We start from the raw sequence: 17,016 nt of genomic DNA, 5'->3' as shown, positions 1-17,016 counted from the left end.
GAAGGCCAAAAATTGTATGTTCTCCCTCATATGTGGACTTTACACCTAAAACAAATGCAGTAATATTATTGGACATGGGTCACACGCTAAGGGTAGAACACACACAAGAGAAATAGGGAAAGGAAAGGAAACCTAAAACTTGAATGTGGTTGATGTGCTCACTGTAAAGGAGTGAATATAGTAATTTTAAACTGGCAGAGGCTGCTGTGGGAAGGGAACCAGAAAGTAGTAAAGATGTCTAGCAGTCATGAGCCAATGTGGGTTGTAATACACATGTGTATGGAAGCAATAGTAGGAATGGCTCTGGATATCTGTCTTTATCTCAAACTATCAAAATGCTATGTCTTTCTTATTATATCTTATGGTTTCTCTTCCCCAAAATCAGAGAACAAGAGGGCAAAACAAGTTCTGCCTTGAAGTGGGGTACAGGGATAGAGGTTGGGGGAGGTGGTCCAAACAATGTATACACTTGTGTGTAAATGTAAAAATGATAAAACAAAAATAAACAAATCATAATTAGCAATGAGGGAATATTGGAAGACAGATGAACATTGTTTATTCATATGTATTTCACTACAGGTGACTAAAAAGTTTTGTTTTTATATTGAAAGACACATGAAGGACCAGGCATGGTTGCTTACACCTATAATTCCAGCTACTTGGGAGGCAGAGGTGAAAAACTGTTATCTGAGACTGGCCCCAGGGTAAAAGCGTGTAACCCTATCTGATAAACAAAAACAAAGTAATACAAAAAGCATTGGAGGTATGGCTCAAGTGGTAGCAAGTATGAGGCAGAAAGAAAGAGAGAGAGAAGTCTTTTGGGGAAGTAAATCACTGAATATAAACTTTTAAAATATAATGTTGCATAGGTGACATTACACAAAGATTTAACCACTTTGCTACCAGAAAACCAACAAAGTGGCAAAAAAAGTAAAACACTAATTAACCATTTATATTCTCAAACATGCTCTCAGAATAAACCACTACTGAGATTTAAATATTACCATATAGGCCACTAATTTTTTAAAAAGAAAAATCTCTCTTCTGCTTTTTATAAAAATTATACATTTTTAGAGCTTAGGATGGGGCTCAAGAGGTAGAGCACTTTCCTAGCAAGCATGAGGCCCTCAGCTCAAAACTCAATACTAGCAAAAAAAATTATACATTTTCATTATCAAAAAACTCCTACAGAGTTTGAGAATATAAAGATGGAAAAAATTGAAACCCAGATTATAGAAATTGTTACCATGAACATCAGTTGAGCATCATTCCAGAAAACTGTGATTTTGATGAGGTATAGGACAGTCTAGCCCAAAATAAGGAAATTTTTTCAATTTCCAAGAAGTTCACTCTTGCCTTTCCCTGGTCTTTCTTCCCTAATGCAGGCCATAAAATCAAGGAAGGCCACCTTCTGAGCTGCCCCCCTTCTCTGCTGAAGACCATCATGTGAGTGGTATCTGCGGTATATCTGCAGGGAAGAAGCCAGGAAGAATCTGAGCAAACAGGCCTTGCTAAGTTCCTCAGTTTATTACCAGTAGACCAAACTTTGTTTGTTAAATCACATTTTTCCAGAATTATCCACCTCTTTATCAGGCTTACCATAAAATACACATAGATTTCTCTGTAAAACATATAAAATTTGTATGCTTTTCTCCTGTTAATCTGTCTTCTATAACAGTGGCTTCATCTATGAACCTTGCCTTTGGTGAAGAAAAAGTACTTTTCTTACCTACAACTTGAAGAGTTAGATTGAAGGATGGAACCACAAGAGTTTGAAAAATATTTCCGTATACACACAAGCACACATTGACTTACAATTAGAAATGAATCATAGAACACATGATACTTTAAAATATTAAATTTAATTTTCCATGAATTTAACAAATGAAAAAAATGAAGTGAAATTAAAAGATTGAACTTCAAGAATTTTATATGCTTTACAGATTACCCCATGAAGCTATTTCCTAAAAGGTCTCTCTGTTGTAAGGAAAAAATTAGATTCATATAAAATGTTCTTGCTCCTTTCTTTCAGCAGAGCATCCTGGTGAAGGAGCCACCTGGCCCTAGTATCAAAATCTGAGACATGGGGAGAACACCTACAGGTGAAGAGGCTGAGTGTGAGTGTGAAAACCCAAGCAGGAGGACTGGGTAGAAGGGTAGCCAGGCACAGGGGAAGATAGGGTGGGGTTGGCACAGGTTACACAGTGCAGGGTAGGGAGGCAGAGATTGTGCAAGCCAGCTTTCGCGTCCTGCACCAAGTTTAAAATTTTCTACAGAAAATTTATACATTTGTTCAACTTTCTTCTTGGGTGTCTTATTGTTTTATTGCTGCAATTAGTACAATACTTTATTTTAAAATACATGTCCTTCAGAAAGGTAAAACAGGACCTCTCTTGGGGGGTTAGTACCAATGGGAGGGGGTAGAACATAAGGAAAGGGTGTAGGAGGGTGAAAATATAATGAATGAAAATGGAAAAATGAGACTTGTTCAAACTATTCTAAGAATGGGGGAGGAGGGATAAAGGAGAGTGATGGGTGAATTTAACTAAGATACATTGTAAGCATTTTTGTGAATGTTAGAATGTCCCCCAGTATAACAATCATATGATAAAATACTACAATAATAACAAAAATAAAACATGGTGCAGTGTCCTTTTTCAGAGCATCATATTATTGAGCTTTATGTATTGATAACTTATCCAGAAACATTGCTAAACTCTCCTATTTTTTTCACTTGTGCATCAGCCCCTTACATTTTCTACATAAATAATTGTACTCTCTATATAACTGAGCTGTCCAATCTATCTGTCACTACCGATGGGGCTATTCAGCATTATCTTAGTTAAGAAATGCTGGAACTATAAAATATATATCAGAGTTTTAGAATATAATTTGAAAAAAATTAAATGTTCCACTAATGACTTTATGTTGATTACATGATTAAATGTTACTATTTTGGGTTAGTTGATTTGAATAAAATAGATTGTTACAGTAATTTCACCTATTCTTTTCTATTTTTTTGTATGGTTACTGAAATTTTAAATATAGGCAGCTTACATATTTGGCTTGCCTTATGCTTCTTTTGGACAACTCTGGTCTAGAAGTAATGACAGTTTTGTTTTTTACCTTTCTAGTCTTTTGTTTCATAGGACAACCATAACTGCTGCAGTGTGCACCTTGTTTTGTTCTGGGCTTTAAAGAGAATGCTTGTAATGGTTTACCATTAAGAATGACAGTTCCAAGGGAGGGGGTGGCGGGGGGGGGGGGTAAGGGAGGGGTGGGGGAAGGGAGGAGAAATGTCCCAGACATTGTATGCACATACGAATTTTAAAAAATGACAGTTCCTACAGGTTTAGGGGAGATGTTCTCCAGAAATTTAATTTTCTTCCTTATTTATTGAATGTGACAAAGTGGCTTGCTGATTTCATTAGATGATGCTCACTATGGTTTGGGTGTGGTGCCCTCAAAGTTTCATATTCTGGAAGGTTGGTCTCCAAAGTGGCAATGTGAGAGGCTTTGGAACCTTTAAGAGGGAGGAGGCTAATGGGAATTAATTAGGTCATTGAGGGAACTGCCCTTGGAAGGGACTAATGTGGTTTTCATGAGACCTCAGTCAGTTTCCAAAAGAGTGGGTTGTAATAACACGAGTGAGCTGGCCCTGAATCCCTCTTACTTCCCATCTGGCTACGTGACTATTCTCCCTATCTCACATGTGTTCCCACCAAGGTGCCATCCACTACATTGTGATTAGCCAGAGGGCCCTCACTAGAGACTGAACTCATGGGGCCACCTGAACTTGGACTTTCAGCCTCACTTTTAGCTGTAAGCTAAATAAACCTTTTTCTTTATACATTACCTTGTGTGACACCACAGAAATGAACTAAGACAACACTTAAGCATCTGTTTGTAATATTGATGTGATTAATTATATTATTAGATTTGCAAACTTTGTACGTATACAAATACAGTTCTTCTCTAATGGTTATAACAACAAATGCTGGCAAAGATGAAGGGGGGAAGGAACACTTACACACAGTTGATGGGAATATAAATTAGTGCAGCTACTATGGAAATCAGTATATGGAGGCTCCTTAAAAAACTAAAAAATAGAACTGCCAAAAGATCCTGCTATACCACTCTTGGACATATATCCAGAGGAATGTAAGTCAGCACTTACATAGAGCTATCTGCACACCCATGCTTATTGCAGCACTATTTATAACAACCAAGCTATGGAATCAGCCTATTGGGAATAGGTACCCAATAACTGATGAATGGATAAAGAAAATGTGGTAAATATATACAATGGAGTACTGTACATCAAAAAGAAGAATGAAATTATGCTGTTTGCAGGAAAATGGATGGAACTGGAGATCATCATGCTGAGCAAGGTAAGTCAAGCTCAGAAAGACAAATATCACATTTTTGCTCATATACAATATAATATAATTGTAAAAGAGGGACTGTTTAGATGACTAGTAGAGGAAAAGGAGAGGGTGAAAGGATGGGAATATGATAGAAGTACATAAGACTCCTAAAAAACTAATAAATAAATAAATAAATAAAAGTCTTGCTTGGAACAATGTCTTCCATTCCAGATCTGAGCTATGATTTCTTTCTTGGGTTTGTTTTGTACTCATTATTTTGATGATTTTTATGATATAAAGGAGATTATTTTTTAACTTTAACATATTTAATTATGATACAATAAATAAAACAATATTCGTTTATAAGGAGCAAGGTAAATAATAATTTCCAAACTATTAAGCAAAAAAAGAAGTACATAATGTTACTATGAGTGCAAAAATTGTGCATCTATATATGTTTGTAACATAGAAACATATATAAGATATATTTGTATCATATGTAGTACATAACATAGTTATACATTTGTGCATAGTATAGCATGTATACCATACACTTTCTATGTACTAGATATAATTACATATAGTATACAATCATATATGAGAATATAAATGAGAAACTGATAATCATATTTATTGTGAAGAGGTACTAGAGGTCTGGAGTTCAAGATGGAAGAGAGATTTATATTATACATTTATTATGTTGACTCTGCTTTTTTTAAACATATATACACTACTTTTCAACAAATAAAAACTTTAAATTTTAAAGTGTTTAAGCATTTCAAGCTTTAAGGCCACCATAATGTTCTAAAATAACAAAGAGTCTTTTTTTATTAAGTTACTGCCAGCTATTGTTAAAAAATGATGAAGGATAAAAGTGCCATGCGAGTTGAAAAGAGCCTGAAAGGGACGAAGGGTGGAAACAGAGAAAGCAATCCAAAGGCCACTGCATTCATCCAGTTGAGAGAGAGGGTAGCTTGGGTATGATGATGGCTTTGGAGTTGGTGAGAGGTGGTCAACATTGAGAGAAACAGGTTCTTGGTACAGATGCAGACACAGGTGAATGAAATCACAGAGAGATAACATTTTTATTGACAATGATTCTCTACCTATCTACAGCTCTATACAAATTGAAATGGACAATATTAACTATGCAATGCCCTTTAGCATTTGCACATTATTTCAACAGGTTTTGTGCCATGTAACTCAATGAATATGATGAGCACAATTTAAAGTTACTTAGTCCCACTTCAGTTAAAAGAATCAGACATTCACATACACACACCACACATACTTCACTACACATAACCAAATATCAATACTCCAAGCTCAGAAAAATCAATAAATTAGTTTAAAATTACATACCGTTTTTTTAAAATAGTGGTAGAGAAGTTATTTTTAAAATCTCTTTCTTGATCAACTGGGCACCAGTGGCTCACACCTATTATCCTAGCTATTCAGGAGGCAGAGATCAGGAGGATTGCAGTTCAAAGCCAGCCCAGGCAAATAGTTCATGAGACCTTATCTCAAGAAAACCTATTACTAAAAAAGGACTATTGGAGTGACTCAAGGTCTAGACCCTGAGTTCAAACCCCAGTACCACAAAAAATGAAAAGAAAAAACTCTTGCTTAAAATTTTCAGCCTAGATGTAAGAAACATCAGCAAATTAAAATTTTTAAGAGACCATACCACCATATTTTGCGGAAGTTGGCTGTGACTATTTCACCACTAATACCACATACTTAGTACTTGTAAGTTGTCAAAGCAGTGACATCCTTGGTATCTAGAGCTGCCGCTTCATAGCTCTGAAACATTTTAACAATTTATATAAACGACTTAAGATGTGATTTTCTGATTCAAATTAAAAAAGAAAATGCCACTACAATAAACCTACAAAAACTTAAGAAATTTTAGCTGTTAGCTAATTTATCCTCGTTAATTTTCCTGTAATTACAGGCACTCTCTAGTGAACAAGCCAAACAAATTAAGACCTTTAATTTTCTAAGATTTTTGTCTCCTCAGCTTTAGAAGTGAAGAATTTTGGTTAAACTATCCTTTAATGGGATTTTCCACTAAAAAAGTCAACTTGAGACTGCCTGCTTTGAGAAGACATGTAGAGTGGAGTTAAAAGGAAAAATTTAAAGATATGCATACTTTTTATCTACTTGCACAATACCATAAGTTAGAACTATTCATTATCATTGTTCTGGAAATTTTCACCTTCAGAATGTCAGTATAATGACTATGGAATTAATTTAAAGATCTGAAAATTAAGCATTAAACAATAACACTGCTGGAAATTTTAAACTGTTTGTGATACTTGGGTTAAAAAATGAGTATCCTACTTTTGAATTTTAACAGCTAAGAATTAGGAAGAGAAAAATGACAAAGAAATTGCATTATGCAAGCCACTGTGTTACATACATAATCAGTGCACACCAACTGAAAAGTAAATACCTTGAAATACTACTAAGAAAGCAAATATAAACAAAGCTGGTTCTCACAGAATGATTCCTTCCACCAAAACATCCTGTAAAACCACATTATCTTAAACACACAACAAGCTTGAATAAACTGAATAAAAATAAATAAGGCCACCATGACAGAAAATGCTCTGTGGCCCAGCACATTCTCTCTATTTCAGTGATGCATAAATAGTCTAATAGATTCATCTTTTCTGTCTGCATCACAGGGACTGCGTCATAGGTTTCTAGTTGAATACTGCTCTGGGTATCTTACATATCCTACTTGATTCCAAGTTACAAGGAAAATCATTCCAGGCCCATTTATTTTGCTGATAAACAAGGACAACACAATTTTCTTCCTGAAAGTTGTTGGGTTCATTTGCATGCCAGAATCTGAAAAAAAAATATGTATCTATAAATTATATAGAGATATTTAGAGGTGTAGATATCCAGTGACAATCCTGAGAAAATGCCCCTAGGGAATAATTTAGAGCAATAAAAGAGCTGTGATCATTATCAGACATGGATCACACACTATGGGAGAATGCGCACGGAAGAAATAGGGAAAGGGAAGGAAACCTAAAACTTGAATATGGTTGATGTGTCCACTGTAGACAAGTGAATATAGTAATCTTAAACTGGCAGAGGCCATTATGGGAAGGGGATCAGGAAGTAGTGAAGAGGTCTGGTAGAGATGAATCAATGTGGGTTGTAATATACAAGTGCATGGAAGCAATGCTAGGAATCTCTCTGCATACATATCTTTATCTCAAACTGGCAAAAATGCTATGTCTTTCTTATTATCTTTTATGTTTTCTCTTCAACAAAATTGGAGAATGAGAGGGCAGAACAGGTTCTGCCTGGAAGCAGGGGTGGGGTGGGAGGGGAGAGGTGGCAATGTATACACATGTAAATAAATGTTAAAACACACACACACACACACACACACACACACACACACACAAACACACAGTGGTCAGGAAAGTAACGCAGATCCTGTCTGGAGGTTGGTACCAGTTGTGGGGGGGACGATATAAGGAAAGGGTGTAGGAGGGTGAATATGGTGGATATATTATGTACTCATGTATGTAAATGGAAAAATGAGACCTATTGAAACCATTATAAGAATAGAGGAGGGGGGATAAAAGAGAATGATATAGATGGTGAATTTAAATAAGATATACTATAAGCACTTTTGTAAATGTTACAATGTAACTCCATTACAACAATAATATGCTAATAAAATTTTTTAAAGATGGATAATAAAAAAAGAGTTGTGATCATTTTGAGTGTTAAGTGCACACTATATTTCAAAGATAATACAAAAAACATGCAAAATATGTTGGTAATAATATTATATTGATTACATAATGAAATAAGCATTGGATGTACTGGACTGAATCATTATTAATGATTAATTATTAATACATTATTAAGATAAATTTCTCCTGTTTCTTTTTACTTGCTTAATGTGGCTACTAGAATATTTTAAATTACACATATGGTTTTTGTATTATATTCGTATTAGACAAAAATCATCAGGTTATAATTGTTTCAAAAATAATTTTTAACCCTTATGAGGTTATTTATCTAAATGTCAAATTCAAGGACATTTTTTTCATATCACTCCTATACCATCCATTGTTTCACCAACATTGTACAAATAAGAATACTGCAAATTTCACTGAAGTTATAGCATTATTCTGCGGTGGAGACATAGTTTGTAGAGGTTACTCAACCCACAGTGCTCTACTCTGAGAAAATACTTTTATGTTGGGGTGTTCCGCTCTAAAATGAATTCTGGCACCACTTCTACCCTCCCTGCAAATGTTCTTCGCCCCAATCAGTATACTCACGCCATGTGCGGGTCAAGGGGTGTCTGGTCCACCCACTGCCACTGACCTTCGATTTTCTCATATGTAAGTCCCAGGAAATATGAAAATCGTCTATCCAAAAACTTTGTTGTGAAGTTCTGCACACAAAATAAAAGTTTTCATAAATATATTTGCACTTAGATGATGGCTGTTATGTTGAGAAAGAGGAAAGAAGTCAAATAAGTTGTAAAAACTTTGGCATCAGATTGGTCTGTTTTCAAATCCTGATTATAATGTTAATAAGTACTTTTGAATGTCACCAATTCCCCAGTTTTCTCATCTCCAAAAAAGACAACTTGACTACTTCACAGAGTTACTGTGAAGATTAAGTGAGATCATACTTGCAACCTTCTTAACACATACTTAATAAGATTGGATTTTTAAGAGACTTGTTTTTAAAACTGCCTTTTTGTATATTTCATTAAATTCCATTTTATTGAAGAGTCTGCAAGTCTAGAGATTGCAAAGACATAATGACAGAATCCTCAAAGAAACTCTGGTGACCAAGAAAAGAGTAGAAGCTGAGTCATGGTACATATATGAAATATAGGACCTGAGAAGACAAATTTCAGCTTTTGAAGAATTGAATTTACCTTAAGATTTACTTTTATTTAGAATTTGAATCTTACAGCTGAACTATTTTCTTATACTTTATCCTAAGAAGCTATTTCTGTCCTGATTAACCACTTATTTATTCCCTATACTCACCAAACATTTATCAAATCCTATCTGGTGTGCCTGGCTCTTCCCAGGACATTAGAGATGCAAAGATGACTCAAGTATGCTCCCATCCCTCCACCAAGTAAGAATCAATGGAAGAGGTGGAACAGTACACCAGAGAAAACACTGTGCTCTCACTGTGCCCAAAGAGCCACAACAGTACCTCCAACTTAGAATAAGCAGGGGGGGAGTAGGGAAGGTGGTTGGGATAGTTTTCTGGGGGAAGCAATACATAAACAAAATTGGGGAAGTCCAAAAAAAGTTGATCATGTAAGAAAAACGGCTAATTTTCCAAAATATAAAGTACTTATGTTTTCACCCATAAAATATATATCATTTTATGTGTGTATTCTCTTAGATGAATATATCAACACATAATTCTATGTGTTTGTTTTCTATAGAAAGCATTATAACCAAATGATTACCATATAACTATTTGGTAAATTATACTGCAATGTCTATCAGACACTGCAATTATGAAAAACATAGTTGAAAAATCACAAAAGGGGAAGAAAGGAAAGATGAGGAGAGGGGAGGTGAGGGGGATGGAGAATAATAAAAACAGGAAGGGACAAGAAGGCTTTCTAAGCATATGGATAGGTAAAGCAAAGGCACAGAGGCATGGCAGTGCAGAGATACACTTTCTCAGCAAAAATTTAAAGAAACAGAGAAATGGTGTGAGCTCCCAACACACCTGCTCGGCTTCTGTGTTGATGGTCACCAGGTGAGCTCCCATCCCTGAGCAGTTCCTTTGACTCTCAGCCCACGTCTTGTTGTCATTAAGAGAAAAATAGCAGTTGGACTGGAAGGCCCTCCAGTCAACAGGACAACAATTCCAGGTACCCCCTAAGGTGGAAATGAAAATGTAAATTGCTTACAAGGGAGTATTTCATCTCTTACTACTTAGTATCTAATTAACATTAGTGGAACTAATACCAGAATTACTAATATCATTGGCTCCCAATCCCCTCTCTTGGAATTCTGAAAATTCCAAGTCTAAATATCTTCTAAATAGAAATATCTAAATGATGGAGTGGCCAAGAGAAAACTGGATTATAGTCTCATAGATGACCTAATCGTTTTTTCATCTCTTTACTTTCATATTTAAAATGAAAGGCTCAGGGCTCAAGATATAGCCCAGTGACAGAGTGTTTGCCTAATATGTGCAAAGCCCTGGGTTTGATCTTTAGCACCACAATTTTTTTTGAAAAATTAAAAATAAAGTGTTTCTATAGCAAAGTTTTGTGAAGGATTTTTTTATCTGAAAGAAACAAAGAATCTGCTGAATCTGAAGAATTTCTCCATTCTCCCAAATGAGACTTTACAAATTCCAGAATAACAAGAAATAAAGACATCTTAGAAAAAGCATATATTCCAAGCAGAAACTGTCCTTATGATACATCTGGATCAAGGAAAATTTGAATAAAATGCTAGTGTTTTCAGATGTTAGAAGCAGCCCACAATCTACAGTGGTGATGAATCTCTGCAATCACAATACTCAGGTGTCAAAGGCAGGAGGATTACAAAGTCAAGGACAACCTAGCTATATAGCAAGCTTCAGGCCAGCTTGAGCTACAAAGCCTGTCTCCAAAAACCAAGAGCTTCTTGGGGATATACCCAAAAGACTGTTACTCCAGAGGCACCTGCACATCCATGTTTATTGCAGCACTATTCACAATAGCCAAGTTATGGAAACAGCCAAGATGCCCCAGCACTGACGAATGGATTAAGAAAATGTGGTATCTATACACAATGGAATTTTATGCAGCCATGAAGAAGAACGAAATGTTATCATTCGCTGATAAATGGATGGAATTGGAGAACATCATTCTGAGTGAGGTTAGCCTGGCCCAAAAGACCAAAAATCGTATGTTCTCCCTCATATGTGGACATTAGATCAAGGGCAAACACAACAAGGGGATTGGACTATGAGCACATGATAAAAGCGAGAGCACACAAGGGAGGGGTGAGGATAGGTAAGACACCTAAAAAACTAGCTAGCATTTGTTGCCCTTAACGCAGAGAAACTAAAGCAGATACCTTAAAAGCAACTGAGGCCAATAGGAAAAGGGGACCAGGTACTAGAGAAAAGGTTAGATCAAAAAGAATTAACCTAGAAGGTAACACCCACGCACAGGAAATCAATGTGAGTCAATGCCCTGTATAGCTATCCTTATCTCAACCAGCAAAACCCCTTGTTCCTTCCTATTATTGCTTATACTCTCTCTACAACAAAATTAGAGATAAGGGCAAAATAGTTTCTGCTGGGTATTGAGGGGGGTGAGCGGGAGGGGGTGGAGTGGGTGGTAAGGGAGGGGGTGGGGGCAGGGGGGAGAAATGAACCAAGCCTTGTATGCACATATGAATAATAAAAGAAAAATGAAAAAAAAACATTTAAAAAATAAAACAAAATAAAATAAAAATTGGAAAAAAAAAAACCAAGAGCTTTGGATGTAGCTCAGCGGCAGAGCGCTTGCCTGGCACACGCAACACCCTGGGTCTGATCTCCAGCACTAAAAACAAAAAGCACCTAAGTGTGTGATTATATTTTCTAGTCATTCAACTGACTACAGTCATGAGAAATAATTCTATCCCAATTTACTTAATGTTTACTCTTGTTGTACCCAAGTCTCATTTTATGTTACTTTACTCGCTCCTGGTTTACTACTGATACTCTTTAAATTAAATTACAAATTTGAATGGAAATGGAAATGAGAAAGTAATGCTCTTATCTCTCTGCTACCTGTGCGTCTCAGTTCTGGCTCTTCTCTGATGCATGTTAGCTTCCTGTGGTGCTCTGGGAACTTGAAGATTTCCATTCGTCCCTTACAACGTATAAAGTTGTGATGAGTCACTGTCAAGGAAGGGAAAAAATTAGTTTTCTTTCCCTACAAAACCACTTAGTTAGGGAAGTTGGGATCCCATCTCCCTGACCTTTCCCTTGCCCTAGTACATACAGCCCCTGCATTTTCTTTTCTTCCTATGCAGTTCCTTTTTCCAGGTCCAGGTGAACTTGTTGAAAAGTAGTATTTTTATTTATCCCGTGCTTTACACGGGAAATTTTACAAACTTAATGCATATGATTTCAAGTATATTTTTCTATCAAAATTTCTATTGAGAGTAAAGAATTTGGGTGAACACTGGGATAATTCTACAAAGTTTTGAGCAGGAGCTCAAATTTCATTTCTTAAACATAGATAATCAATGGGCTCTCCAACACTAATTGAATAAAACTGTCTTTTTTCCATAACTACAACAGCCCCCTCTGTTTTTATATAAAGAATTTACATCTGCAGGATCTATAAAAAAAAAAAAGCTCTATATTCTTTCCTTCAGTTTCTTTGTCTTGTACCTGTTCAGCATTACTTTAATTATAATAACTTTATCTTAGGTCTTGATATCAGAAAGAACAAGTCTTCCTATGGCTTTGATGCGGTGATGGTTTCATGAGTGTGTATCCATCCCCAATCTTAATGATACCTACATTAAACAGTTAAAAACATTTTATATGCCAATAATACCTCAATGAAGTGGGTTTTTTTTGGAAGGAGGAAGAGAAGGAAAGGAGAGAGGGAAGGAGGGAAAGGAGGAAGGAGGGAAAGAGGGAGGTAGGGAGGGATGAAGGGAGGGAGAAATGGAAGATTAGTTTTCCTTTGCCAATTCAAGCCAGTCCATCTAAAAGTTGGTTTTTTGCTGCATATACCTTACTTTAAAAATGTGGCCCTTGATAGACTTTGATCCAAGATAGCAAAAGATGAAAAATCAAGATAGCAGTAGGGCAACTTTATGAAAGTTGTTAGGGAAAAAAATTCAAGAAGAGTTCCACTTTGGATAATAACTCACCCAAACAACTTGCAATAAAACAGGCGCTGAGAAGTGAGATGCAAACAGTAGCAAGGGCCCAAGGGATAAACTGGGAATACTGGCTTCCTTATGTTAGGAGAAAAGAAAAAAGATAGAATAGGTTACTTTCCTTTCTACCACAAAGGTGTAAGAAAACCAAGTCTATCAAGGAGCAAACAAAATATAAGAGCACCCTAAGTATTTTAGACCCCGAGGAAAACTTAAATAATTCCTCTGAAAAAAATCAACTTTAAAGCTTACTGGTAAATAATAACAAAGAAAAATGTAAACTTGTTTTCATAATTTTGGAACAAGAAGGGTTACAATAAGCAAGATGCAAAGCCCAAAAGCCATAAAAGATCGGTAACTTGGGTACATAAAAATTAAAGCTTCTCTCTAACACAGTGTAAAAATAGGGAATACAGGGAAGAAAATTCTTGTTACAATATTAGTATCCAGACCATATAAAGAATTTCAAACATCAGTTAGAAAACTGAGCAATTTTCAGTGGGAAATTTTCTGAAAATTTAACATGCTGAAATTATCAAAAGCCATTAATGAAATAAAAGTATGCTCAATCAGGGAACTATAAACTGAAATACTGTGGCATGTTTTCTCACATAGATTCTAAAAGAAAGTAAATTGAAAAATACAGTACTGGAAAGGGCTAAGTACTCCTGGTAAAGAAATAAATGCTGTTGCTAAGATTGTAAATTAGAGAAACTTTTAAAAAATATCAACTAAGTGGCATTTATCAGCTTTAACTGCATTACATTTGCTATAAAAGTTTCAATTCTGTCCTACAGAAATCACAGAGCTTATTTATATGAAAGGAAATTCATTGCAGTACTTTGAGAAACAGAAAAATCACTGGAGCTTAATAATTATCAATAGAAGAAATTCTAAATTGTGATGAATTTATATAATAAAAACCTACAAAGCAAATTAAACAATCATGTATATCAGCACATAACAGTATTAAAAAAAATCACTTGAGGCACAGTGTTCCATAAAAAGGTGTTTTTTTAGGACCACGTGCAACATAACCCTATTGAAGTTTGCCATGGTGGGTTGATGAGATGAAGTGAAACTTTAATTCTAATCTTATATATTTCTGCATGCATTCTATATATTTCTCAAAAAGCTTTTTTTAATTTTCTCATGATACAAATCCACTGGTGTTCCTTAAGTCAAATATAAAAACAGATAGAACCTATACATCATGAACCCAAGTCAACATGTTTTCTTTATCTTCCTCACTCTCTGCCCTTGAAAGTAATGTTCTCAAATTACTCTATTTTTTCCACTTTATATCTCTTTTATATACTTTATTTCCTCACTTGGAATAATCTAGATTCTATAAGGAAGTGTCTGTTACTCAACTTATTTGAATCCATGTCCTTCTTTTCTACCAAGGCCATCCTCATTTTCTTCCACCCCTTCATCCCATCACCACCATCTTCCATCATCACTGCAGCTGTCAAATCATATTTTAAAATCTTATCCCTAATTCCATCTGCTTCTTTAAAAGTGAAAGGAGAAGTACTCACGTTTACTCTGAAGTTCTTCCAGACCCATCATGTGTTTATTCGCCTGTTGTCTAGTGGTTATGAGGAACCAGAAACCTCTATTTTTCCCCAAGGTGTATATTTCTGTGAATAGAGATATCTGCTCAGAAATACTTGAGATTGAACAAGAATCAATTAGAATTATATTAGAAACTTCTCTGTATAAGAAAGATAACTCCAAAAAGGAAGTCTTTTCAAAAGTTGGGGTTTCCTTTGATTCACTCTGACAGATGGGGCAAAGAAGAAAAAGGAAATTGAGAAAGCAGTACCCAAAAAACAGTGACTAGGAACTTCCATAAGTATGCTGAATTCCCTGGTGTGTCATGTAAAATTTCTCAATCAGTTTTTGTTTAGACAAAGCGTTTAGCCATGCTCTAAAATAAACTAGTATGCCTAAAAAAAATTTAATAAATATCCCTTCATCTTTCTCTTTTCCTAGGTATCATATTTTAAAAGGCAGTTACATACTTGAGGTAAGAAAAAAGAGAGTTTCTGCCCTAGAAAGTTCTTTGAAATGTGCCCAAAATGGCAAAAGACAATGTGGACAATGAGCAAAAGCTCTAACATGTACTTGTGTATTCATCATATGTTTTAAATGTGAAGGAGAGGGAGTGGAACAGTTGACTAAATCCCAAGATCTTTCCAAGTAAGAAAAACAGATTTTGTAAGGCAAAGAAAATATAGGATTCTGTAATAAAGATATCATCAGGGTCCCGACTTCACTTGTGGTATTGCTGAGGAGGGAATGTGTGTCTCCAAGATTTATTTTTTGAAATCCTAACTGAGTCTCTAATAGTATTTGGAGGTGGTATCTTTGGGAGGTAAATTATGATAGATTTAGCACTCTTAGAACTGATCAGAAAGTTTCTGCTTGATCTTCCTCCCTCTCCTCCCACTCCCCCTTTCTCTCTCTCTTTTCCTCTCTGCTATGTGAGAATACCCCAAGAAAACAGTCATCTCCAAGCCTGGAGGAGGGCTCTTACTAGAATCTGACCCTGCTCTTCTTGTACTTGCACCCTCCACAACCGTGAGAAATAAATGTTATTTGCTCACCATCTATGATACTTTGTTATAGTGTCCAAGATGACTAAGACAAGTACCCTGCAGCTTAGAGAGCCTTCTTAAAGTCATTTCCAGAATATAGCCTTTTACCTGCATTTGTCCTTAAACTACAATATTACTTTATATATAAGTGCATATATATATACATATATATATAGTGATCTTAAGTGAAAAACTACTTTGACATGTTAATTTGGGAATGAGAGGAGATAAAATAATAAATTTTTCTATATATTTTTTCCAGCACTATCACTACACAAAAAAGCATTTCAGTAGCTTCAACAGCACTTTCCCATAAACTGTTATATACAAACCTCAAACCATATTTTTGCCTAAGGTAACATTTATTCTTATTAAAGAGATTTAGGACTCCTACAAGATATACGAATCCTGCTTAGAGCAAGAAATAAGATAGATGTGGGATATTCTGTTGTTTTCAGAACACAAGCATGATTGCAAAAACATGAGAGAAACTACAGTCTAGAAAGTTCTCTAAGGTCTTCCTAGACGATAGGCTTAATAAAGCAAAAAAGGAAAAGAAAGAAAGAAAACAAGAAGTTGAGATTCTGTGGTAAAGACACAATCTTTATTGCAAATAAAAGGTAAACTGGACAACTTGTCAGGGACAACTTTAAATAATTAGGTAGAAAATAATTTCTTTCACTTTGATGATTAACTGGAAATACTTAAATATATAAAAATCCATGATTCTGGGCTGGAGGTGTGGCTCAAGTGGTAGGGTGCCTTGCCTTACAAGCATGAAGCCCCGAGTTCAAACTCTAGAACCACAAAAAATTCACAATGATTCACAAAGGAAATAATTTATATGACATGAACTATGAATACACATTAAAGTCTTTATTCATTTTAATGGATTTCAATAGGCAGAGGCATCACAATTATGTGTATTAATATGTATTAGTTTCTTCTATGGAGAGTATGTACATTTACAGCCATAGGTATTTATAAAATATCTGTTATTAATAAGAGATACAAGAACTGATAAGACAAGTAATTCTGGAAGTCAGTTATGTTCCAATAACAGGAAAGACTAAAAGACTTACTTGCATCAGTTGTTAAACTTAACAACCAGGTAAAAAATAAGCCAAGAGTTCACAC

General features: G+C 35.3%; 1 protein-coding gene across 5 annotated transcripts in view; it reads right to left on the bottom strand.

Annotated features, from left to right (window-relative positions):
- The window catches only part of Clec4d (C-type lectin domain family 4 member D), a 48,428-nt gene that overhangs the window by 22,036 nt on the left and 9,376 nt on the right, over positions 1-17,016 (bottom strand). The window contains exons 3-8 of one of the 5 annotated variants that reach the window (XM_074076141.1): positions 14,818-14,919; positions 13,268-13,354; positions 12,168-12,278; positions 10,119-10,270; positions 8,687-8,802; positions 1,247-1,468 (exon numbers count right to left, since the gene is read on the bottom strand). In XM_074076141.1, coding sequence (XP_073932242.1) covers positions 1,255-1,468; positions 8,687-8,802; positions 10,119-10,270; positions 12,168-12,278; positions 13,268-13,354; positions 14,818-14,848 — 711 coding nt within the window. In that variant the 5' untranslated portion in view covers positions 14,849-14,919 and the 3' untranslated portion in view covers positions 1,247-1,254. Of the gene's footprint in view, positions 1-1,246; positions 1,469-5,433; positions 7,224-8,686; positions 8,803-10,118; positions 10,271-12,167; positions 12,279-13,267; positions 13,355-14,817; positions 15,099-17,016 lie in introns of those variants that run through there. The other 4 variants (XM_074076140.1, XM_020181308.2, XM_020181306.2 and 1 more) reach the window with 4 other exon arrangements.

The sequence above is a fragment of the Castor canadensis genome, chromosome 6 (assembly GCF_047511655.1).
Source record: "Castor canadensis chromosome 6, mCasCan1.hap1v2, whole genome shotgun sequence".
Lineage (NCBI taxonomy): Eukaryota > Metazoa > Chordata > Mammalia > Rodentia > Castoridae > Castor > Castor canadensis.
The sequence above is the reverse complement of the archived record's forward strand: the minus strand, read 5'-3'. Positions and strand labels throughout refer to the sequence as shown.